The sequence below is a fragment of the Cherax quadricarinatus genome, chromosome 60, assembly GCF_038502225.1.
Source record: "Cherax quadricarinatus isolate ZL_2023a chromosome 60, ASM3850222v1, whole genome shotgun sequence".
Taxonomy (NCBI): Eukaryota; Metazoa; Arthropoda; class Malacostraca; order Decapoda; family Parastacidae; genus Cherax; species Cherax quadricarinatus.
The window spans coordinates 27,112,000-27,138,252 of NC_091351.1; the positions used below are offsets into that span (position 1 = coordinate 27,112,000).

General features: G+C 53.3%; 1 protein-coding gene across 1 annotated transcript in view; it reads right to left on the bottom strand.

Moving 5' to 3' along the window:
- The window catches only part of LOC128694505 (hormone receptor 4-like), a 202,383-nt gene that overhangs the window by 35,761 nt on the left and 140,369 nt on the right, over positions 1-26,253 (bottom strand). Inside the window, exon 6 of the mRNA XM_070098034.1 lies at positions 868-982. Within this exon, the coding sequence (XP_069954135.1) occupies positions 868-982 (115 nt within the window). The remainder of the gene's footprint in view (positions 1-867; positions 983-26,253) is intronic.

Here is a 26,253-nt window from a genome sequence, read left to right on the forward strand (position 1 = left end):
CACTTAGGCATTGCTGTCTTGGTTTAAGGTTGCTGCTCACCATAACCCCCAAGTCCATTTCGCAATCTGTATGGCTAAGTTCTACATTATTTAACTTATAAGTGCTAGGCTTATGGACACTCCCGAGCTTCAGAACCTTGCATTTATCTACATTGAATTGCATCTGCCACTTTTCTGACCAAGAATAGAGTTTGTCTGAATCCTTCTGAAGTTCCCTAACATCTACGTTTGAATCAATTATCCTACCTATCTTCGTGTCATCGGCGAATTTGCTCATATCACTAGTAATTCCTTCATCAAGATCATTGATATATATTATAAACAACAACGGGCCCAAGACTGATCCCTGTGGAACGCCACTTGTTACTTGTGAGAACACTTGTAATAGAGAGCTTTATGGATAATAAAATACCTGTAAGAACACTTGTAATATAGAGCCATATGGGTAATAAAATACCTGTAAGAACACTTGTAATATATAGCCATATGGGTAATAAAATACTTGTGAGAACACTTGTAATGTAGAGCCATATGGGTAATAAAATACCTGTGAGAACACTTGTAATATAGAGCCTTATGGGTAACAAAATACCTGTGAGAACACTTGTAATATAGAGACTTATGGGTAATAAAATACCTGTGAGAACACTTGTAATATAGAGACTTATGGGTAACAAAATACCTGTGAGAACACGTGTAATACAGAGACTTATGGGTAGCAAAATACCTGTGAGAACACTTGTAATATAGATGTTAATATTGAGAATTTGAGAAATGAAGACTGACAGAAGACATGATCAAAATACACCTCAAACACTTTCAGTTACTTCCTGACTCTTGATCCAAGGAAAGTAGGTTAATACTCACGTCAAGTTCAGTCTTGTCGTCAGCAAGGGGAATATTTCCAAGGTTCTGTACAGCGTTTTCAATCTTCTTTCTGTTCTGCTCAGCTAGTTTCTTCACTAAGTCGTTTCCTGTTTCCCTAAGAAATATATAAACACTGTATACCAGGGGATCCCAATCTGGGGTATATGCACCCCCTGGGATACATGCACCCTAGAGGTACATGCATCCCCTGCGATACATGCACCCTAGAGGTACATGCACCCCCTGGGATATTTGCACCCCAGAGGTAAATGCAAATCCATGGGTACATGCACCCCATGGGGGAAATGCAAGCCCAGGGGGTACATGCACCTCAAGGGATACATGCACCTACAGGGGGTACATGCAACCCCAGGGGGTATATGCAACCTCAGGGGGTTACATTTGCACTTGTCAAGAGGAACATTAGGGTCTGAGAGTATAACCATAACAACTGTGTATACCATGAGTAATGTAGAATATAAGCAATATAGAACACCCTGGTTACAAATAAAGAGAGCAGCCATGAAGGTAAGCTCTCCTCTCTTTTTCTTTCAAGTTACACAGTTACATATACAGTAGAGACGTTAAGAGACCATACAATAAGTGTCAGGGGCCCGAGACTGTTCAACTGCCTCCCAGCACACATAAGGGGGATTACCAACAGACCCCTGGCAGTCTTCAAGCTGGCACTGGACAAGCACCTAAAGTCAGTTCCGGATCAGCCGGGCTGTGGCTCGTATGTTGGTTTGCGTGCAGCCAGCAGCAACAGCCTGGTTGATCAGGCTCTGATCCACCAGGAGGCCTGGTCTCAGACCGGGCCGCGGGGGCGTTGACCCCCGGAACTCTCTCCAGGTACTCCAGGTAGACCATTGACTTACGAAATCGTAATGACACGATTGCAAACAAACCATACCCCGGCCGGGATTTGACCCGCGGTCAGAGAGTCTCAAAACTCCAGCCCGGGCTGGAGTTTTGAGACTCTGTGACCGCGGGATCAATCCCGGCTGGGGTATGGTTTGGACAGTAGACTATTATTTAACACAGTAATTACGTTCCTGAAAACACCGTGTTAGTAAAACCGTGTTAGATGAACTGAAAAACTTATGGGGAAAATAGGGTTACGTTCCAGAGAGCCCCCCCCAAAAAGCCAAACAACTTTTTTTAGGCCTCCACATCTTACAAAAATAAAAGTGAATATGTAATTGCGGTTCAGTGTTGTGATGTATCATGTTGTTTTTACTGCTTAAGACTATAAATGTGACAGAAATAATAGTATTTCTTACCTTAAATTATGGATGCTGGTGTTTGTGGATGATTGTGAAGAGAGTGGAGTTATGTTGTGGCCGCACCGGTCTGAGGTGGATGGTAGAGGTTCTGGTACTGAAGTTGATGGTTGTACTGGAGTGTCTAACTTTGTCATTCAGTCAGTCAAGTGATTCAGTAAGTCAGTCAAGTGATTCAGTCAGTCAAGTGATTCAGTCAGTCAAGTGATTCAGTAAGTCAGCCAAGTCGTTCAGTAATTCAGTCAAGTTGTTCAGTAAGTCAGTCAAATCATTCAGTAAGTCAGTCAAGTCATTCAGCAAGTCAGTCAAGTCATTCAGCAAGTCAGTCAAGTCATTCAGTAAGACAGTCAAGTCATTCAGTAAGTCAGTCAAGTCATTCAGTAAGTCAGTCAAGTCATTCAGTAAGCCAGTCAAGTCATTCAGTAAGGCAGTCAAGTCATTCAGTTAGTCAATCAAATCATTCAGTAAGTCAGTCAAGTCATTCAGTAAGGCAGTCAAGTCATTCAGTTAGTCAATCAAATCATTCAGTAAGTCAGTCAGGTCATTCAGTTAGTCAGTCAAATCATTCAGTAAGTCACTCAGAAAGTCAGTCACTCAGTCAGTCAGTCACACAAACTTATGTTTACCTTTTTTTAAGTGTACAAAGTAACACTTCATTATGACCACAGGATGTCTTGTCTAATATCTTTGTTTCCTTCGTTAATTCTAAGACTTAATTGTTTACACCTTTTCTTGCCACTTTGAGCAACACTGGTATGTTTACTGGGTGTCATGACTGCTTGCTAGATATAACATATAGCAATTAAAAGATCAAAACACAATTCACAATCAAAAGCTTGTAGCAGAGAAGTTGGACTGGACATGTATGAAGTACGAATGTTGGGATGGTGGTGTGGTGTCGGGGACAGTGGGGGGGGGGGTGGCTGGGGACGGCGGGAGGGGCTGGGGACGGGGGGGTGGCTGGGGACGGTGGGAGGTCTCCCCAGCTGAACCACAACAAGGCGGCAGCTTAAGGAAAAGGGAAGCGTTTTTTTTTTACCTTCCCGCAAACTGAACAGTGTAAAATTCATCATACGACGTGTTACATAAAATTGTGTTGCAATTCTTCAGTCGTGCTATACTCAAATCGTGCCGTGCTCACACACACACGCGCGCACACACATACACACTCGGGGCCAGGAGCTGAGTCTCGACCCCTGAAACCACAACTAGGTGAGTACACACACCCACTCATTCACACAGCTGATCCTTGGAATTTGACCGCGTCCCCTCACCCCCCACACACCTTTCCCTCCCCACAGACCTTTCCCCTCCCCTGCTCTTGCCTTCACTCCCTCCACCCTCTTATCTTTCTCTCTCCCCCTCCCTCGTGTTTCTCTCTCTCATAGCCTTTTTCACTCCCCTTCCCCCTACTCTCTCTCTCTCTCTCTCTCTCTCTCTCTCTCTCTCTCTCTCTCTCTCTCTCTCTCTCCCTCACTCCCAAAATCCTATCCCTCACCCTCTTCTCTCTCTATAGGCTTCTCTCTCCATCTCCCTTTTTCTATATTTCTACCCCTCCCTCGCATTTCTCTCTCTCATAGCCTTTGCCCTCACCCTCCTTTCTCCCTCTCTCTTTCTCCCTCTCTCTACCCTTTCTCTCCCCCCTCACATTTCTCTCTCTCTCCTCCTTGGTCTTATCCCTCACCCCCATACTCTCTCCTCTGTCTCCCTCTTTCTACCCTTTCTTTCTCCTCTCTCTCCCTCTTTCTACCCTTTCTCTCTCCCCCTCTCACCCTCTCCCTCCTCTAGCCTTCTGTCTGTGGTAATAAAAAAAAAAAAATGGGTGGCCCTAGAGGACGGAAAACCAGAGATCTGGTAGACGAACCAGGGAGGAAAGACTGGGAGTTAGAGCTCCAAAAAAGGGAGGAAGATTGGGGAAGGAAGATAGTAGAGCTTGGTAAGAAAATGGAGGAGCGGGTAGCTGAAGAGTGCAGGAAGTGGGAAGTACAGGTCTTAGCAGCAGAAGCTAGGATACAGTGCTTAGAAGAGAAACTGCAAAGCCTGAAACAGATTAGAGAGACAAATGACAATTCAGATGTGACATCAGGAAATTCAATGTCAGGCGCAGACAAGGGGACAGTAAGCAACAACGGAGACATGCCATACACGAAGGCCCTCTCAGACCCACGTGGGGCCAGGGAAAAGACGAGGAGCACACTAAGATCAAATGACAGGTCTGAAGACAATGAAGGTATGCTATATGCAGAGATTCTAACAGCCAACTGCAGTAGCAAGGGACAGCTGGTCATGAAAGACAGTTCACTGAGAATAGAAGTTTCAGATATGACAGGGACTGAAGGCAAGAACATGTCAATTGAAGGAAATAAAATGCCTCAGAGGAAGCAGATGGAGACTCAGTGGGAGGAGGAAAGGGCGAGGTCAGTTTTTGTGTACGGGCTCCAAGAAGCCAAGGGGGACAACTTTGAAGAAGTAAAGCAGGAGGAGAAAAAAATGATTGAAGGCATCATGAAAACAATAGGTGAGGGCGATATGACCCAGGTGACAAATTTTCAGAGAATTGGGTGGTTTGTGAGTAGAAGGATACGCCTGTCAAAGTAACTTTCAAGGAAGAATCAGTTCGAACCAGGATTCTGCAAGAGAAAGCAAGACTGAGGGACAAACAGGGGTACCAGAGAGTATACCTCGACCGCGACAGAACACAAGAAGAAAGGACTACACTGAAAGAGAGGGTACAGAGACGCAAGGAGGAACGAGAGGCAATGACGAAGATGAGCAGGACCCAGACACAGGAGGAAGGGCAAACACACCCCACAGAATCTTCCACCAAAAGACTCCAACCGCGACATTCCCAACGCAACTGAGCAACCTATACTACAACCCACTGACTGTTCCCTCTGCCACCAACCCCCATATCAAAAATCTCACCCAAACAGCTGTCCCTTATGGGCATTCTGACCCAACCCCCATCATCACAAACCCCACCTACACCACAGCCCCATATAGGCCCCCACCAAGGCTCTCGCTCCCCCAACCCCAATATTCTTGCATGGCCACAATGACAGAAAAGAAACTGAAAGTTTGGTACACAAACACAGATGGAATAACGAATAAACATGAGGAGTGGAACGAAAGAATCAGTGAAAAATCCCCAGAGATCATAGCAGTCACAGAAACAAAACTCGCTGAGACAATAACAGACACAATCTTCCCAACGGGATATCAGATCCTGAGGAAAGATAGAAGGAGTAGAGGGGGAGGAGGGGTTGCACTGCTCATAAAACACCGATGGGGATTTGAGGAAATGGAAGGCATGGACATGATTGGAGAAAGAGACTACATTGTAGGTACAATTCAGTCCGGAGAACATAAAGTAGCCATTGGAGTGATGTATAACCCACCACAGAACTGCAGGAGGCCAAGAGAGGAGTACGAAGAAAACAACAGGGTCATGGTGGACACACTGGCTGAGGTGGCAAGAAGAGCTCACTCGAGCAGAGCAAAGTTACTGGTAATGGGCGATTTCAACCACAGGGAGATCGACTGGAAAAACCTGGAGCCACATGGGGGTCCCGAAACATGGAGAGCCAAGATGATGGATGTGGTACTTGAAAACCTCATGCATCAACATGTCAGGGACACATCCAAAGAGAGAGGGGAGGATGAGCCAGCAAGACTGGATCTTGTGTTACCCTGAGCAGTTCAGACATTGAGGACATCACTTACGAGAGGCCCCTTGGAGCTAGCGATCACGTGGTTCTGAGTTTTGATTATATAGTAGAGTTACAAGTGGAGAAGGTAACAGGAACTGAAGGGGACAGGCCAAACTATAAAAGGGGGGACTACACAGGTATGAGAAACTTCCTGCAGGAGGTTCAGTGGGACAGAGAACTGGTAGGAAAGTCAGTAAACGAGATGATGGAATATGTGGCAACAAAGTGCAAGGAGGCAGAGGAAAAGTTTGTTCCCAAGGGAAACAGAAATAATAGGAAAACCAAAACGAGTCCTTGGTTTACCCGAAGGTGTAGGGAGGCAAAAACTAAGTGCAACAGAGAATGGAAAAGGTACAGGAGGCATAGGACCCAGGAAAACAAGGAGATTAGTAGAAGAGCCAGAAACGAGTATGCACAGATAAGGAGGGAGGCCCAGCGACAGTATGAAAACGACATAGCATCGAAAGTCAAATCTGACCCGAAACTGCTGTATAGCCACATTAGGAGGAAGACAACAGTCAAGGACCTGGTGATAAGGCTGAGGAAAGAAGGTGGAGAACTCACAAGAAACGATCAAGAGGTATGTGAGGAGCTCAACACGAGATTTAAGGAAGTATTTACAGTAGAGACAGGAAGGACTCTGGGGGGACAGATCAGATGGGGACACCAGCAAGGAATACACCAACAAGTGTTGGATGACATACATACAGATGAGGAGGAGGTGAAGAAACTGCTAAGGGACATCGATTCCTCAAAGGCAATGGGACCGGACAACATCTCCCCGTGGGTCCTCAGAGAGGGAGCAGATATGTTGTGCATGCCACTTACCACAATCTTCAACACGTCCCTGGAAACTGGGCAACTACCTGAGGTATGGAAGACGGCTAATGTAGTTCCCATTTTTAAAAAAGTAGACAGAAAAGAGGCACTAAACTATAGACCTGTCATTGACGTGTATAGTATGCAAAGTTATAGAGAAGATTACCAGGAGGAGAGTGGTGGAGCACCTGGAATGGAACAAGAGTATAAATGCCAACCAGCACGGATTCATGGAAGGCAAATCCTGTGTCACAAACCTTCTGGAGTTTTATGATAAAATAACAGAAGTAAGACACGAGAGAGAGGGGTGGGTTGATTGCATCTTCTTGGACTGTAAGAAGGCCTTTGACACAGTTCCTCACAAGAGATTAGTGCAGAAGCTAGAGCATCAGGCGCATATAACAGGAAGGGCACTGCAATGGATCAGAGAATACCTGACAGGGAGGCAACAACGAGTCATGGTACATAATGATGTATCACAGTGGGCACCTGTGACGAGCGGGGTCCCACAGGGGTCGGTTCTAGGACCAGTGCTATTTTTGGTATATGTGAACGACATGATGGAAGAGTTAGACTCAGAAGTGTCCCTGTTTGCAGATGATGTGAAGTTAATGAGGAGAATTAAATCTGTTGAGGACCAGGCAGGACTTCAAAGAGACCTGGACAGACTGGACACCTGGTCCAGCAAATGGCTTCTCGAATTTAATCCTGCCAAATGCAAAGTCATGAAGATAGGGGAAGGGCACAGAAGACTACAGACAGAGTATAGGCTAGGTGGCCAAAGACTGCAAACCTCACTCAAGGAGAAAGATCTTGGGGTGAGTATAACACCGAGCATGTCTCCAGAAGCACACATCAATTTATTTATTTATTTATTTATTTATTTATTATAAATTTGTGCACACATACAGAGGTACAAAAAAATACAGATAAGAGCAATGCCAAAGCCACTTATACTATGCATAGCATTACGGGCTGGCTTAAAATTAACTTAAGATTAACTAAGCAATGATGAAGTCAGTGATAAAATATTAATGTAAACAGATTACTATAAAGCACAAGTGAGTATTACAAAGATAACTGCTGCAGAATATGGGCGCCTGGCAAACCTGAGAACAGCATTCCGATACCTTAGTAAGGAATCGTTCAAGACACTGTACACCGTGTATGTCAGGCCCATACTGGAGTATGCAGCACCTGTTTGGAACCCGCACTTGATAAAGCACGTCAAGAAACTAGAGAAAGTACAAAGGTTTGCCACAAGGTTAGTTCCAGAGCTAAGGGGAATGTCCTATGAAGAAAGATTAAGGGAAATCGGCCTGACGACACTGGAGGACAGGAGGGTCAGGGGAGACATGATAACGACATATAAAATACTGCGTGGAATAGACAAGGTGGACAAAGACAGGATGTTCCAGGGAGGGGACACAGAAACAAGAAGCCACAATTGGAAGTTGAAGACACAAATGAGTCAGAGAGATATTAGGAAGTATTTCTTCAGTCATAGAGTTGTAAGGCAGTGGAATAGCCTAGAAAATGACGTAGTGGAGGCAGGAACCATTCACAGTTTTAAGACGAGGTTTGATAAAGCTCATGGAGCGGGGAGAGAGAGGGCCCAGTAGCAACCGGTGAAGAGGCGGAGCCAGGAGCTAAGACTCGACCCCTGCAACCACAAATAGGCGAGTACAAATAGGTGAGTTCACTGTGAAGTCACTTCACATGCTGTGGGTGGGTGACTGTGAAGTCACTTCACCTGGTGTGGGTGGGAGCCTGGAAAGTCACTTCACGGGCGCAGGGTGGGTGACTGTGAAGTCACTTCACGTGCTGTGGGTGGGTGACTGTGAAGTCACTTCACCTGGTGTTGGTGGGTGACTGTGAAGTCACTTCACGTGCTGTGGGTGGGTGACTGTGAAGTCACTTCACGTGCTCTGGGTGGGTGACTGTGAAGTCACTTCACCTGGTGTGGGTGGGAGTCTGGGAAGTCACTTCACCTGTTGTGGGTGGGAGTCTGGGAAGTCACTTCACCTGGTGTGGGTGGGAGTCTGGGAAGTCACTTCACCTTGTGTGGGTGGGAGTCTGGAAAGTCACTTCACCTGGTGTGGGTGTGAGTCTGGGAAGTCAATTCACCTGGTGTGGGTGTAAGTCTGGGAAGTCACTTCACCTGGTGTGGGTGTGAGTCTGGGAAGTCACTTCACCTGGTGTGGGTGTGAGTCTGGGAAGTCACTTCACATGGTGTGGGTGTGAGTCTGGGAAGTCAATTCACCTGGTGTGGGTTGGAGTCTGGGAAGTCACTTCACCTGGTGTGGGTGGGAGTCTGGGAAGTCACTTCACCTTGTGTGGTTGGGAGTCTGTGAAGTCACTTCACCTTGTGTGGTTGGGAGTCTGGGAAGTCACTTCACCTTGTGTGGTTGGGAGTCTGGGAAGTCACTTCACCTGGTGTGGGAGGGAGTCTGGGAAGTCACTTCACCTGGTGTGGGTGGGAGTCTGGGAAGTCACTTCACCTGGTGTGGGTGGGAGTCTGGGAAGTCACTTCACCTGGTGTGGGTGGGAGTCTGGGAAGTCACTTCACCTGGTGTGGGTGAGAGTCTGGGAAGTCACTTCACCTGGTGTGGGTGGGAGTCTGGGAAGTCACTTCACCTGTTGTTGGTGGGAGTCAGGGAAGTCAGTTCACCTGGTGTGGGGTGGGAGTCTGTGAAGTCACTTCACCTCTTGTAAGTGGGAGTCTGGGAAGTCACTTCACCTGGTGTGGGTGGGAGTTTGGGAAGTCACTTCACCTGGTGTGGGTGGGTGTCTGTGAAGTCACTTCACCTCTTGTGGGTGGGAGTCTGGGAAGTCACTTCACCTGGTGTGGGTGGGAGTCTGGGATGTCAATTCACCTGGTGTGGGCGGGAGTCTGGGAAGTCACTTCACCTGGTGTGAGTGGGAGTCTGGAAAGTCACTTCACCTTGTGTGGGTGGGAGTCTGGAAAGTCACTTCACGAGCTTTGGGTGGGTGACCGTGAAGTCACTTCCCCTGGTGTGGGTGGGTGACTGTGAAGTCACTTCACCTGGTGTGGGTGGGTGACTGTGAAGTCACTTCACCTGGTGTGGGTGGGTGACTGTGAAGTCCCTTCACGTGCTGTGGGTGGGTGACTGTGAAGTCACTTCCCCTGGTGTGGGTGGGAGTCTGGGAAGTCACTTCATATGTTGTGGGTGGGAGTCTGGGAAGTCACTTCACCTTGTGTGAGTGTGAGTTTGAGAAGTCACTTCACCTTGTGTGGGTTGGAGTCTGGGAAGTCACTTCACCTGGTGTGGTTGAGAGTCTGGGAAGTCACTTCAACTGGTGTGGGTGAAAGTCTGGGAAGTCACTTCACCTGATGTGGTTGAGAGTCTGGGAAGTCACTTCAACTGGTGTGGGTGAAAGTCTGGGAAGTCACTTCACCTGGTGTGGGTGGGAGTCTGGGAAGTAACTTCACCTCTTGTGGGTGGGAGTCTAGGAAGTCACTTCACCTGGTGTGGGTGGAAGTCTGGGAAGTCACTTCACCTGGTGTGGGTGGGAGTCTGGGAAGTCATTTCACCTGTTGTGGGTGGGAGTCTGGGAAGTCACTTCACCTGGTGTGGATAGGAGTTTTGGAAGTCACTTCACCTGGTGTGGGTGGGAGACTGGGAAGTCACTTCACCTGGTGTGGGTGGGAGTCTGGGAAGTCACTTCACCTTGTGTGGTTGGGAGTCTGTGAAGTCACTTCACCTTGTGTGGTTGGGAGTCTGAGAAGTCACTTCACCTTGTGTGGTTGGGAGTCTGGGAAGTCACTTCACCTTGTGTGGTTGGGAGTCTGGAAAGTCACTTCACCTGGTGTGGGTGGGAGTCTGGGTAGTCACTTCACCTGGTGTGGGTGGGAGTCTGGGAAATCACTGCACCTGGTGTGGGTGGGAGTCTGGGAAGTCACTTCACCTGGTGTGGGTGGGAGTCTGGGAAGTCAATTCACCTGATGTGGGTGGGAATCTGGGAAGTCACTTCACCTGGTGCGGGTGGGAGTCTGGGAAGTCACTTCAACTGGTGTGGGTGGGAGTCTGGGAAGTCACTTCACCTGGTGTGGGTGGGAGACTGGGAAGTCAATTCACATGTTGTTGGTGGGAGTCAGGGAAGTCAGTTCACCTGGTGTGGGGTGGGAGTCTGTGAAGTCACTTCACCTGGTGTGGGTGGGAGTCTGGAAAGTCACTTCACCTGGTGTGGGTGGGAGTCTGGAAAGTCACTTCACCTTGTGTGGGTGGGAGTCTGGGAAGTCACTTCACCTGGTGTGGGTGGGAGTCTGGAAAGTCACTTCACCTTGTGTGGGTGGGAGTCTGGAAAGTCACTTCACCTTGTGTGGGTGGGAGTCTGGGAAGTCACTTCACCTGGTGTGGGAGGGAGTCTGGAAAGTCACTTCACCTTGTGTGGGAGGGAGTCTGGAAAGTCACTTCACCTTGTGTGGGTGGGTGACCGTGAAATCACTTCACCTGGTGTGGGTGGGTGACTGTGAAGTCACTTCACCTGGTGTGGGTGGGTGACTGTGAAGTCACTTCACCTGGTGTGGGTGGGTGACTGTGAAGTCACTTCACGTGCTGTGGGTGGGTGACTGTGAAGTCACTTCACGTGCTGTGGGTGGATGACTGTGAAGGCACTTCACGTGCTGTGGGTGGGTGACTGTGAAGTCACTTCACCTGGTGTGGGTGGGTGACTGTGAAGTCACTTCACGTGCTGTGGGTGGGTGATTTTGAAGTCACTTCACCTGCTGTGGGTGGGTGACCGTGAAGTCACTTCACCTTGTGTGGGTGGGTGACTGTAAAGTCACTTCACGTGCTGTGGGTGGGTGACTGTGAAGTCACTTCACGTGCTCTGGGTGGGTGACTGTGATGTCACTTCACCTGGTCTGGGTGGGAATCTGGGAAGTCACTTCACCTGGTGTGGGTGGGAGTCTGGGAAGTCACTTCACCTGGTGTGGGTGTGAGTCTGGGAAGTAACTTCACCTGTTGTGGGAGGGAGTCGGGGAAGTCACTTCACATTGTGTGGTTGGGAGTCTGTGAAGTCACTTCACCTTGTGTGGTTGGGAGTCTGGGAAGTCACTTCACCTGGTGTGGGTGTAAGTCTGGGAAGTCACTTCACCTGGAGTGGGTGTGAGTCTGGGAAGTCACTTCACCTGGTGTGGGTGTGAGTCTGGGAAGTCACTTCACCTGGTGTGGGTGTGAGTCTGGGAAGTCAATTCACCTGGTGTGGGTTGGAGTCTGGGAAGTCACTTCACCTGGTGTGGGTGGGAGTCTGGGAAGTCACTTCACCTTGTGTGGTTGGGAGTCTGGGAAGTCACTTCACCTTGTGTGGTTGGGAGTCTGGGAAGTCACTTCACCTGGTGTGGGTGGGAGTCTGGGAAGTCACTTCACCTGGTGTGGGTGGGAGTCTGGGAAGTCACTTCACCTGGTGTGGGTGGGAGTCTGGGAAGTCACTTCACCTGGTGTGGGTGGGATTCTGGGAAGTAACTTCACCTGGTGTGGGTGGGAGTCTGGGAAGTCACTTCACCTGGTGTGGGTGTGAGTCTGGGAAGTCACTTCACATGTTGTTGGTGGGAGTCTGGGATGTCAATTCACCTGGTGTGGGGTGGGAGTCTGGGAAGTCACTTCACCTCTTGTGGGTGGGAGTCTGGGAAATCACTTCACCTGGTGTGGGGGGGAGTCTGGGACGTCAATTCACCTGGTGTGGAGTGCGAGTCTGGGAAGTCACTTCACCTCTTGTGGGTGGGAGTCTGGGAAGTCACTTCACCTGGTGTGGGTGGGAGTCTGGGATGTCAATTCACCTGGTGTGGGTTATTGTCTGTGAAGTCATTTCACCTGGTGTGGGTGGGAGTCTGGGAAGTCACTTCACCTGGTGTGGGTGGGAGTATGGGATGTCAATTCACCTGGTGTGGCTGGGAGTCTGGGAAGTCACTTCACGTTGTGTGGGTGGGAGTCTGGGAAGTCACTTCATCTGGTGTGGGTGGGAGTCTGGGATGTCAATTCACCTGGTGTGGGTGGGAGTCAGGGAAGTCACTTCACGTTGTGTGGGTGGGAGTCTGGGAAGTCACTTCACTTGGTGTGGAAGAGAGTCTGGGAAGTCACTTCACCTGGTGTGGTTGAGAGTCTGGGAAGTCACTTCAACTGGTGTGGGTGGGAGTCTGGGAAGTAACTTCACCTCTTGTGGGTGGGAGTCTGGGAAGTCACTTCACCTGGTGTGGGTGGGAGTCTGGGAAGTCACTTCACCTGGTGTGTTTGGGAGTCTGGGAAGTCACTTCACCTGGTGTGGGTGGGAGTCTGAGAAGTCACTTCACCTGATGTTGGAGGGAGTTTGGGATGTCATTTCACCTGTTGTGGGTGAGAGTCTGGGAAGTCACTTGACCTGTTGAGGGAGGGAGTCTGGGAAGTCACTTCACCTGTTGTGGGAGGGAGTCTGGGAAGTCACGTCACCTGGTGTGGGTGAGAGTCTGTGAAGTCACTTCACCTGGTGTGGGAGGGAGTCTGGGAAGTCACTTCACCCGGTGTGGGTGAGAGTCTGGGAAGTCACTTCACCTGTTGTGGGTGAGAGTCTGGGAAGTCACTTCACCTGGTGTGGGTGAGAGTCTGGGAAGTCACTTCACCCGTTGTGGGAGGGAGTCTGGGAAGTCACTTCACGTGCTGTGGGAGGGAGTCTGGGAAGTCACTTCACCTGGTGTGGGTGAGAGTCTGGGAAGTCACTTCGCCCGTTGTGGGAGGGAGTCTGGGAAGTCACTTCACCCGTTGTGGGTGAGAGTCTGAGAAGTCACTTCACCCGTTGTGGGATGGAGTCTGGGAAGTCACTTCACCCGTTGTGGGATGGAGTCTGGGAAGTCACTTCGCCTGTTGTGGGAGAGTCTGGGAAGTCACTTCACCTTGTGTGGGTGAGAGTCTGGGAAGTCACTTCACCTGGTGTGGGAGGGAGTCTGGGAAGTCACTTCACCTGGTGTGGGTGGGAGTCTGGGAAGTCACTTCACCTGGTGTGGGTGGGAGTCTGGGAAGTCACTTCACCTGGTGTGGGTGAGAGTCTGGGAAGTCACTTCACCTGGTGTGGGAGGGAGTCTGGGAAGTCACTTCACCTCTTGTAGGTGGGAGTCTGGGAAGTCACTTCACCTGGGGTGGGTGGGAGTCTGGGAAGTCACTTCACCTGGTGTGGGAGGGACTCTGGGAAGTCACTTCACCTGGTGTGGGAGGGAGTCTGGGAAGTCACTTCACCTTTTGTGGGTGGGAGGCTGGGAAGTCACTTCACCTGGGGTGGGTGGGAGTCTGGGAAGTCACTTCACCTGGTGTGGGAGGGACTCTGTGAAGTCACTTCACCTGTTGTGGGAGGGAGTCTGGGAAGTCACTTCACCTGTTGTGGGTGGGAGTCTGGGAAGTCACTTCACCTGGTGTGGGAGGGACTCTGGGAAGTCACTTCACCTGGTGTGGGAGTGAGTCTGGGAAGTCTCTTCACCTAGAGTGGGTGGGAGTCTGGGAAGTCACTTCACCTGGTGTGGTTGAGAGTCTGGGAAGTCACTTCACCTTGTGTGGGAGGGAATCTGGGAAGTCACTTCATATGGTGAGGGTGGGAGTCTGGGAAGTCACTTCACCTGGTGTGGGTGAGGAGTCAGGGCCACCACCTGGTGTGTGGAGTCTGGGAGTCAGCACACCTGGTGTGGTGGGAGAATCTGGGAAGTCACTTCACCTGGTGTGGGTGGAGTCTGGGAAGTCACTTCACCTGGTGTGTTGGGAGTCTGGGGAAGTCACTCACTGGTGTGGGTGGAGTTCCAGCTACCACTGGTGTGGGAGGGAGTCTGGGAAGTCACCACCCTGGGAGGAGGGAGTCTGGGGGAAAGCCACTCACCTGGTGTAGTGGGAGTCCTGGAAGTCACTCACCACAGGGCCTGGGAGTCTGGGAACCACTTCAACCTGTGGGAGGGAGTCTGGGAAGTCACTCACCTGTTGTGGGTGGGAGTCTGGGGGAAAGTCACTTCCACCTGTGTGGTGGGAGTCCAGCCATTCACCTGTGGGCTGGGAGTCTGGGAAGTCACCCACCTGGGTGTTGGGTGGAGTCTGGGGGAAGCCACTCACCTGTGGGTGGGAGGGAGTCTGGGGGAAGTCACTTCACCTGTGTGGAGTCTGGGGCAGTCAACACCTTGGGTGTGGGTGGGAGTCCTGTCACTTCACCTGGTGTGTGGGAGTCTGTGGGAAGTCACTTCACTTGGTGTGGGTGGGAGTCTAGGGGGAAGTCACTCACCTGGCGTGGGTGGGAGTCTGGGAAGTCACTTCACCGGTGGGTGTGGGAAGTCCCTGGGAAGCCAAGTCCACCTGTGCTGGGGAGTGAGTCACTTCACCTGGTGGGCAGGTGGGGGAGTCTAGGGGAAGTCACTCACCTGGTGTGGTGGAGTCTGGGGGAAGTCACTTCACCTGGTGTACCGGGTGGAGTCTGAAGGAAGTCACTTCCACCTGTGTGGGTGGGAGTCTGAAAGTCACTTCACCTGGTGTGGTGGGAAGTCTGGGAAGTCACTCACCTTGTGCTGGGTGGGAGTCAAAGCCACTTCACCCTGGTGTGGTGGGAGTCTCACTTCACCTGGTGTGGGTGAGGAGTCTGTGAAGTCACTCTCAATCTGTGCAAGGAGGGTCTGGAAGTCATCACTGTGGGAGAGTCAAGTCACTCACCTGGTGGGTGGAGAGTCTGGGAAGGGGGTCACTTCACCCAGGGTGAGTCTGGGAAGCACTCACTTGCGTGTGGTGGGAGTCTGGAAGTCACTTCACCGGTGTGTGGGAGGGAGTCTGTGGAAGTCAACTCACCTGGTGTGGGTGGGAGTCTGGGGTCACTTCACCTGGTGTGGGTGGGAGGGGAGTCTGGGAGTCACTTCACCTGTGGGGGAGGGGAGTCTGTAGTCAACCATCCTGGTGGGTGGAGTCTGGGACTTCACGGTGCCTGTGGTGGGGAGTCTGAAGTCACTCACCTGGTGTGTGTGAGTCTGGGAAGTCATTCACCGTGTGGGTGGGAGTCTGGGGAAGTCACTTCCACCTGGTGTGGGTGGGGAGTCTGGGAAGTCACTTCACCTGGTGCGGGTGAGAGTCTGGGAAGTCACTTCATTCCTGTGGGTGGAGTCTGGGAAGTCACTTCACCTGGGTGTGGGTGGAGTCAAAGTCACTCACCTTGATGTGGGAAGAGTCTGGAAGTCACCACAATGGTGTGGGTGGATGTCTGGGAAGTCACCACCGGCGTGGGTGAGAGTCTGGGAAGTCCACTGCACCTGGTACTGAGAGTCTGGGGAAGTCACTTCTCACCTGGGTTATGGGTGAGAGTCTGGGAAGTCTTACCCTCACTGGCCATGTGGGTGGGAGTCTGAGATGTCACTTCACCTGTATGGGTGCGGGAGTCCGGGAAGTCACTTCACCTGGTGTGGGTGGGAGTCTGGGAAGTCACTTCACCTGGGTGGTGGGTGGGAGTCTGAAAGTCACTTCACGGGAAGCTGGGTGGGTGACCGCAGTCACTTCGGTGTGGGAGTCTGGGACTTCCACCACCTGGTGTGGGTGGGTGACTGTGAAGTCACTTCACCGTGCTGTGGGTGGGTGACTGTGAAGTCACTTCCACCTGGTGCGGGTGGAGTCTTGAAGTCACCACGTAGTATGGACTGGGGGCACCACGGTGTGGGGGTAAGATGACGTGAAGTCACTCACCGTGTGCTGGGTAAGGACTGTGACTGTCACTCACCCTTGGTCTGGGGACATGGGAAGTCATCACCCTGGTGACTGCGGAGTCAGTCATCACGTGCCTGTGGGTGGATCCGCAAGTCACATCAATCGGGTACCCTGGGTGGGAGTGACTGAGAAGTCACCACCCGGTGTGGGTGGGAGTCTGGGAAGTCACTTCACCTGGTTGTGGTGGAGTCCCTTGGTGTCAACCACCACCTGCCGTGGGTGGGAGTCTGGGAAGTCACTTCCACCTGGTGTGATATTCAGGGCACTTCACCTTGGTGTGGGTGGGAGTCTGGGACTCAATACCTGTGGGTTGGGAGTCTGAAGTCACTCACCTGGTGTGGGTGGGAGTCTGGGAAATACCACCTGTGGTGGGAGTCCAAAGTCACTCACCTGTTGTGGGTGGGAGTCTGGGTCACTTACTGGTGTGGGATTGAGTATGGGAAGTCACTTCACCTGTTGTGGTAGGGAGTCTGGGAAGTCACTTCACCTGGTGCCGGGTGGTGGAGAAGTTCCTGGCAAGTCATCACCTGTGTGGGTGAGAGGGTCTGGGAAGTTCACTGACCCTGGGGTGTGGTGTGTGGGAGGGGAAGTTCCTGGGAAGTCACCACCTTGTGTGGAGGGTATCTGGGGGTCACTTCCACCTGGTGGTAAGGGTGGGAGGAGTTCCTAGGAAGTTCACCTTCACCTGGTGTGGTGTGGGAGGGAGTCTGGGAAGTCATTCCAATCTGAGGGTTGGGAGTTCAGCCACTGACCTGGTGGGGTGGGAGAGTCTGGGAAGTCACTTCACCTGGTGGGTGGGAAGGGAAGTTCCTCAAGTCACTTCACCGTTGGGTTGGGGTGGAAGTTCCGGTGTGGGTGAGAGTCTGGGAGTCAATTCATTCCTGGTGGGTGTGTGAGGGAGTCCGGAAGTCACTCACCCTGTGCGATGACTGGGAAGCACTTCATCTGCAGTGAGGAAGTCCAGGGAGTTCCACTGACCTTGGTGTGGGAGGGTCCAAGTCACTTCAATCTGGTGGTGGTTGGGAGGTCCCGGGAAGTTCACCTCTCAATTCTGGTGGGTGGTGAGGGAGTCCGGGAAGTCACTCAATTCTGGGTGTGGGAGGGGGAGTCCCCAGTCACTCCACCCGTTGTTGGTGGGAGTCCAAGTTCACCACCTGGTGTGGAGCCCGGGAAGCCACTCACCGTGGGTGGGAGTCTGGCAGTCACCACCTGGTATGTGGGGAGTCTGGGAAGTCAATTCACCTTGTGTGGTGGAGACTGGGAAGGTCACTTCACCTGTGGGTGGGTCTGGGTCACTCACCCTGGTGCAGGATCTTGGGAAGTCACTTCACTTCCAGGTAGGGTGACCTGTAGGTCACTTCACCTGGTGTGGGTGGGGAGGGTCTGGAAGTCACTTCACCTTGTGTGGGTGGGAGTCTGGGAAGTCACTTCACCTGGTGTGGGCTGGATGACTGTTGGAAGTCACTTCAATCTTGCGCCAGGCGACCGTGAAGGTCACCTCACGTGTTGGCGTGGGACTGGTCACTTCAACCTGCTGTAGGCGGGTGAACTGCCGTCACTTCACCCTGGTGTTGCGGGTGGACTGGGTGAAGGGTCACTCACGTGCTGTAGGTGAATCGTGATATTACTCACCCGGTGTGGTGGAGTTCAAAGTTCACCACGTGGTGTGGGTGGGAATCCGGGGGAAGTCACTAATCTGCGCGGTCCTGGGAAGGTCAACACCAACTGGCGGGGTGAACGGGAAGTAATCAACTGCGTAATGTGGTTCGGGGATACACATCACCTGCCCGTGGTTGGAGTCTTGGGAAGTCATCACCTGTTGTGGTGGAGGTCTGGAAGTCACTTCACATACCAGTTAGGGAGTCTGGGTCACCACCCTGGTGTGGGTGAGTCCAGTCATTCACCCCTGGTGGTCATTGAGGGTCTGGGGGTCACCACCTGGTGTGGTGGGCATCGTGGAAGGTTCACCACCTGCGTGAGCCCTGCAGTCATCAACTGGTGTGGGTGGAGGGTCTGGGGAAGCCACTCACCTGGCGGGTGAGTCTAAGTCCACTTCAATCCTGGTTGTGGGTGGAGGGTCCGGGAAGCCACTCACATGTTGTGTTAGAGGGTCCAGTCACTTCACCTGGTGTGGGTGGAAGTCCTGGGAAAGTCACTTCACCTCTGTGGTTGGAGGTCTGGGAAGTCACTCACCTGGGTGGGTGGGTTGGGGAAGTCTGGGAAGCCCCACTTCACCTGCGTGGTGGGAGGGTCTGGGGTCAATGACCTGTGGGTGGAAGCTCAAGCCACTTCACCTGGTGTGGGTGAGAGTCTTGGGAAGCTCACTTTCACCTGGTGTGGTGGGAGGGTCTGGGGTCACTGGCACCTGGTGTGGTGGAGTCTTGGGAAGTCACTTCACCTGGTGTGTGTGGGTGGGTGAGGGGAAGTCTGGGGAAGTCACTAACGGTGTGGTGGAGTCTGGGAAGTTCACCACCTGGGTGGTGGCAGTCTGGGCTCACCCACCTGGCAAGAGAGTTCAAACACTTCCACCTGTTGTGGAGGGAGTCTGGGAAGTCACTCACCTGGTGCGGGTGTGTGGGAGTCTGGGAAGTCACTCACCTGTTGTTGGTGGAGGGTCTGGGAAGGGTCACTTCAATTGTGTTGGGTGGAGAATCCTGAGCAGTCACTTCCCCACCTTGGGTGTGGGTGGGAGTCTGGGAAGGGACACTTCACCCGTTGCCTGGTGGGAGTCCGGGGGAAGCCACTCCCAATCTTGGTGTGAAGAGGGAACTGAGCAGGGGTCACTCAACCTTATGTGGTGGGGGAGTCCGGGGGTCACTTCAACCTTGTTGTCGGAGGGAGGGTCTGGGAAGGGTCACTTCCCACCTGGTGTTGGGTGGAGAGTTCAGTGGCCCACCTAAAGGAGGGAGTCCTGGGGAAGTCACTCCCAATCTTGTGGGTGGAGGAAGTCTGGGAAAGTCCACTTCACCTTGTGGGAGGGAGTCTGGGAAGGGTCACTTCACCTTGTGTGGAGGGAGTCTGAAGTCACTTCAATCCTTGTGTGGTGGGAGTCCAGTCACTCACCTTGTGTGTGGGAGGGAGTCTGGGTCACTTCACCTTGGTGTTAGGGTGGGAGTCTGGGAAGTCACTACCTTGTGTGGAGGGAGTCTGGAACTCATCACCTTGTGTGGGGAGGGAGTCTGGGAAGTCACTTCACCTGGTGTGGGGTGAGAGTCTGGGGAAGAATCACTTCACCTTGGTGTGGAGGAGGGTCTGGAAGTCAACTTCCACCAGGAGAGAGTTCAGTCACCTTCAATCCTTGTGTGGGAGGGAGTCTGGGAAGTCACTTCAACCTTTGTGGTGGGTGGAGTCTGGGGAAGTCAACTTCACCTGTGTGGAGGAGTTCAGTCACTTCACCTGGTGTGCGGGAGGAGTCTGGAAGTCACTTCACCTTGGTGTGGAGGGAGGGTCTGGGGAAGTCACCACCTGGTGTCTGAGAGGGTCTGGGAAGTCACTCTTCACCTGGTGTAAGGGAGGAGAATCTGGGAGCAGTCACTTCACCTTGTGGGTGGAGGGAGGTCTGGGAAGGGTCAACTTCAACCTTGTGGCGGGAGAGTCTGGGAAGTCATTCACCTTGTGTGGGTATGAGGTCTGGGAAGTCAGCTCACCTTGGTGTTGGGTGGGGAGGGAGTCTGGGAAGTCATCACCTTGTGTGGAGGGAGTCTGGGGTCACTTCACCTGGTGTGGGTGAGAAGTCTTGGGGAAGTCCACTTCACCTTGTGTGGAGAGTCCTGGAAGGTCACTTGACCTGGTGTGGGTGAGGAGTCTTGGGAAGTGCATTCACCTGGGTGTGGGTGGGAGGAATCTGAGCAGTCAACGACCTCCAGGAGGGAGTTCTGGGGAAGTCCATCACCTGGTTGTGGGTGGGAGGAATTGAGTAGTCACTTCACCCTGGTGTGGGAGGGAGGGTCTGGGGTCACTCTCACCTGGTGTCTGAGAATCTGAGCAGTTCACCACCTGGTGTGGAGGGAGTCTGGGTCACTCACCTGGTGGGTGAGGAATCTGAGGGCAGTCACTCAATTCCTTGGTGTGGTAGGGTGTCTGGGAAGTCACGTCACCCGTGTGGGTGAGAGTCTGGGAAGTCAACTTCACCTAGGTGTGGGTGAGGGAGTCAGGAAGTCACTTCACCGTATGGGTGTGGAGGGAGTCTGGGAAGTCACTTCCACCTGGTGGTGGGTGGGAGGGTCTGGGAAGGGTCACCACCTCAGGGGTGGAGCTTGGTAAGGTCACTTCACCTGGTGTGGGTGGGAGGGTCTGGGAGGTCACTCACCTCTTGTGGGTGGGAGTTTGGGAAGTCACTTCAATCCTTGGTGTGGAGTGGGAGTCTGGGAAAGTCACTTCACCTTGTGTGGGAGGGTGGGAGTCTGGGAAAGTCACTTCAATCTGGTGTGGGTGGAGAGTCTGGGTCACTTCACCTGGTGGGTGGGTGGGAGTCCTGCGGAAGTCAATTCACCTGGTGTGGGTTGGAGGGTCAAGCTACCCACCTGGTGTGGTGGGAGTCTGGGAAGTCACTTCACCTGGTGTGGGTGGAGGGTCTGGAAAGTCACTTCACCTTGTGTGGGCGGGAGTCTGGGAAGTCACTTCACCTGGTGAGTGGAGTCCTTGAAAGTCACTTCACCTGTGGGTGGGTGGGAGTCTGAAAGTCACTTCACCTGAGCTGGTGGGTGGACCGGTGTCACTTCCTGGTGTGGGTGGGGTGATCAGAAGTCACTTCACCTGGTGTGGTTGGGTGACCGTGAAGTCACTCTCACCTGGTGTGGGTGGGTGACTGGGTGAAGTCACTTCACCTTGCCGGTGGGGCAGACTCGAAGTCAACTTCACCTGCTGTGGGTGGGTGATCGTGAAGGTCACTTCACGTGGGGCCTGGGAGGGAATCTGGGAAGTCACTTCACCCGTGTGGGTGGAGTTCCCAGTCACTTCAACTGCTTGTGGGTGGAAGTCTTGGAGTCAGCATCACCTGGTCTGGGTGGGAGTCTGGGAAATCACTTCACCCGGTGGGTGGAGTCTGGCCACTTCACCTGGTGGTGGGGAGGTCTGAAGTCACCACCTGGTGCTTGGTGGGAGTCCAGTCACTCAATCTGCGTGGGTGGGAGTCCGGGTCACTCAATCTGGTGCTGGTGGAGTCCGTTGTCACCCACCTGGTGTTCGTGGAGTCTGGAAGTCACTCATCCTGGTGGGTTGGAGTCTGTTGTCACTCAACTGGTGTTGGTGGAGTCCGGGGGTCACTCACCCGTGTGTGGGTGGGAGTCTGGGAAGTCACTCAATCTGGTGTGGGGTGGGAGTCTGTTGTCACTCAATCTGGTGTGCATGTGGGAGTCTGGGAAGGCACATCACCTGGTGTGGGGTGGGAGTCTGGGAAGTCACTTCACCTGGTGTGGTGGGAGTCTGGGAAGTCACTCACCTGGTGTAGGTGGGAGTCTCAGTCACTTCACTTGCGTGGTGGAGTTCGGTCACTCACCTGGTGTATGTGGAGTCTGGGAAGTCACTTGACCTGGTGTGGGAGTCTGGGAAGTCATCAACCCGTGTGGAGTCTGGGAAGCCACTCAACCTGGTGTGGGTGGGAGTCCAGTCACTCAATCTGCTGTTGGTGGGAGTCTGGAAGTCACTCTGACCTGGTGTGGGGTGGAGTCCGGGGGTCACTTCACTCTTGTGGGTGGGAGTCTGGGAAGTCACTTCACCTGGTATGGGTGGGAATCTGGGGGGTCAGACCACCTGGTGTGGTGGAGACTGTCACTTCACCTGGTGTGTGGGTGGGAGTCTGCAAGTCACTCCAATCTGGTGCTGGTGGAGTCTGGGAAGTCACTCACCTGGTGTGGGTGGGTGACTGTGAAGTCACTCACCTGGTGTGGGTGGGAGTCCAGTCACTCAATCTGTGTGTGAACTAAAGTCACTTCACCTGGTGTGGTAGGAGTCTGGGAAGTCCACTTCATCCTGGTGGTGGTGGGAGTCTTGGGGAAAGTCACTTCACCTTGGTGCTGGAGGGAGTCTGGGAAGTCACTCTCTCACCTGGTCTGGGGTGGGAGTCTGGGGAAGTCCACTTCATCCCTTGGTGTGGCTGGGGAGCTTGGGGGTCACTTTCACCCTGGTGTGGGAGGGAAGTCTGGGAAGTTTACTTCACCTGGTGTGGGTGGGAGATCATTGGGAAGTCCACTTCACCTCTTGGCAGGGAGACTCGGAAGTCACTTCACCTGGTTGTGGGTGGGAGGGTCTGGGAAGCTCACTCACCTGGTTGTGGGTGGAGTCTGGGAAAGTCCACTTCACCTGGTGTGGGGAGGGAGTCTGGGAAGTCACTTCACCCGTGGGTGGGAGTCTGGGAAGTCACTTCACCTTGTGGGTGGGGTCAAGGGTCACTTGCACCCGTTGGTGGGTAGGGAGTCTTAGGGAAGTCACTTCATCATGGTGTGGGGTGGGAGGGAGTCTGGGAAGTCCACTTCACCCGTGGTGGGTGGGAGGGGAGTCTGGGAAGTCACTTCCTACCCTTGAGCGGAGGAGGAGTCTGGGAAGTCACTTCACCTTGGTGTGGGCGGAGGGAGTCTGGGGGCTCACCACCTGGAGTGGAGGAGTCTGGGAAGTCACTTCACCTGTTGTAAGTGGGAGAGTCTGGGAAGTCACTTCAACCTTGTTGTGGGTGGGAGAGTCTCAAGTCACTTCACCTTGGTGTGGGTGGGGAGTCTGGGAAGTCACTTCACCTGTCTGCGGGTGGGAGTTCTGGGAAGTCACATTCACCTGGTGGGTTGGGAGTTCGGGAAGCCACCACCAGTGTGGTGGGAGTCTGGAAGTCACTTCACCTGGTGGGTGGGAGGAGTCTGGGGAAGCCACTTCACCTGGTTGTGGGTGGGAGTCTGGGAAGTCCACTCCACCTGGTGTGTGAGAGAGTCTGGCAAGTCACTTCCACCTGGTGGTGGGGAGGGAGTCTGGAAGGGGGTCACCACCTACCAGTGAGGAGTCTGGGAAGTCCACTTCCACCTTGGTGTGAGGTGGGTAGTCTTGGGAAAGTCACTTCCACCTATGGTGGAATTCTGGAAGTCACTCACCTGGTCTGGGTGGGAAGTCTAGGAAGCCACTTCACCCTGGTGTGGGTGAGGAGTCTGGGGAAGGGTCAATGCGCACCTGGGTGTGGGTTGGAGTCTGGGAAGTCACTTCCACCTTGGTGGTGAAGGTTAGGGAGTCTGGGAAGTCACTTCACCTTGTTGGTTGGGTGGAGTCTGGGAAGGGGGTCACTTCACCTGGTGCGTGGGTGGGAGTCTGGGAAAGTACACCACCTGGTTGTTGGTGGGAGTCTGGAAGGGGGGTCATCCACCTTGGTGTGGGTGGGGAGTTCGTCAAGTCCACTTCCACCTGGTATGGGCGGAGTCTGGGAAGTCACTTCACCTGGGTGGGTTGGGAGTCCTTGGGAAGTCACTTCTACCTGGTGTTGTTGGGTGGGAGTCTGGGAAGTCACTTCCCAATCCTGGTGGTGGGTGGGAGTCTCAGGGAAGTCACTTCCCACCTTCTTATGGTGGGAGTCTGGGTAAAGTCACTTCACCCTGCATGGGTGGGGAGTCCTGGGAAAGTCAATCTTCACCTGGATGTATTGGAGTATCAGTCACCACCTGGTGTGGGGTGGGAGTCTGGGGAAGTCACTTCTCAATCCTATGTTAGGGTAGGGAGTCTGGGAAGTCACTTTCACCTGGGGTGGTACACTCTGGAAGCTCATCCACCTGGTGGTGTGGGTGGGAGTCTGGGGAAGTCACTTCACCTTGGTGTAGGGTGGGAGTCTCTGGAAGTCACTTCACCTGGTGGTGGGGTGGGAATGACCGTGGGAAGTCACTCCACCTGGTGTATAGGGAGACTGGGGTCTCACCACACCGCCGGTGGCTGGCACTCCTGGAAGTCACCATTCTGCCTGGTGAGTGGGTGGGACTCTGGGAAGTCCACTTCAATCCTGGTGGGTGGAGGGAGTCTGGGAAGGGGTCACTTCAATCCTGGTGTGGGCTGGGAGTCCTGGGGAAGTCACTTCATCCTGGTATGGGTGGGAGTCTGGGGGAAGTCACTCTCCACCTGGTGTGGGAGGGGAGTCTGGGAAGTCACTTCAATCCTGGTGGTGGGTGGGAGTCCTGGGGAAAGTCACTTCCCACCCTGGTGTGGGCGGGAGTCTGGGAAAAGCTCACTTCACCTGGTGCGGGTGGAGTCTGGGGGAAAGTCACTTCACCTGGTGGTGGGCTGGGAGTCCTGGGAAGGGGTCACTTCACCTGGTGAAGGGAGGACTCTGGGGGAAGTCACTCCACCACCTGGTGGTGGGTGGGAGTCTGGGAAGTCACCACCACCTTGGTGGAGGGAGTCTGGGGAAGTCACCTTACCCACCTGGGTATGGGGTGGGAGGGAGTCTGGGAAGTCACTTCACCCGGTGGTGGGTGGAGGAGTCTAACGGGAAGTCACTCACCTGGTGTGGGTGAGGGAGTCCTGGGGAAGTCACTCACCTGGTGTGGCTGGGAGTGCCCGGGAAGGGGTCACTTCCACCTTGTGTGGGCAGGGAGTCTGGAAGTCACTTCACCCTTGTGAGGTTGGGAGTCTGGGAAGTCACCACCCTGGAGTGGGAGGGAGTCTGGGAAGGTCACTTCACCTGGTGGTGGAGAGAGTCTGAAGGAACACTTCACCTTGGTGTGGGGAAGAGAGTCTGGGAAAGTCACTTCACCTGGTTGCGGTGAGTCTGGGAAGTCACTTCACCTGGTATGGGCGAGAGTCTGGGGGAAGTCACTCACCTTGTTATGGTAGGGAGGGTCTGGGGAAGTCCACTTCCACCCGGTGGTGGGTGAGAGTCTAGGGGTCACCTTCACCGTGTTGGTGGGAAGGGAGTCTGGGTAAAGTCACTCACCTGGTGTGGTGAGGGAGTTCACAAGTCACTTCACCTCAGGTTAGTAGGGAGTCTGGGAAGTCACCAATCCTGGGTGTGGTGCAGAGTCTGGAAGTCACTTCACCTGGTTGTGGTGGGAGGGCAGTTCAGAAAGTCAATCACCTGGTGTAAGGGAGGAGTTCAAAGTCACTTCAACCTGGTGGAGGGTGGAGAGTCTGGGAAGTCCTACCCACCTGGTTGTGGGAGGGAGTCTGGGAGTCACTCATCCTGGTGTGAGGGAGGGAGTCTGGAAGGGTCATCACCCAAGGCTGTGGAGGGAGCTGGGAAGCTCACTTCCATCCTGGGATGTTGGGTGGGAGTCTGGGAAGTCACTTCACCTGGTGTGGGTGAGGGAGTCTGGGGAAGTCACTTCACCCTGAGGTAGGAGTCTGGGAAGGGGGTCACTTCCACCTGGTTGTTGGGTGGGAGGAGTCTGGGAAGTCACTTCACCTGGTTGTGGTAAGGTGGGAGTTCAAAGGGTTCACTTCCACCTTGGTGGTGGCAGGAGGGAGTCTGGGAAGTCACTTCACCTGGTATGGGTGGGAGTCTGGGAAGTCCAATTCCACCTTGGTGTGGGTGAGGGAGTCTGTGGGTGTCACTTCCACCTGGTGGGGGAGGAGTCTGGGAAGTCACTTCACCTGGGTGTGGGGGAACAGAAGCCAAACAACCTGGTGTTGGGTGGGAGGTCTGGGGAAGGGGTCACTTCACCTGGGTGCGGGTGAAGGAGTCCTGGGTAAAGTCACTTCACCTGGTTGTGGGAGGGAGTCTGGGAAGTCACTTCACCTGGTGTGGGTGGGAGTCTGGGAAGTCAATCACCTGACGTGGTGACGAGTCCGTGGGAAGTCAACTCCACCCATGGTGCGGGTGGAGTCTGGGGTCACTTCACCACGGCTGCTGGGTGAGAGTCTGGGAAGTCCACTCACCTGGTGTTATGGGCGAGGAAGTCTTGGAAGGTC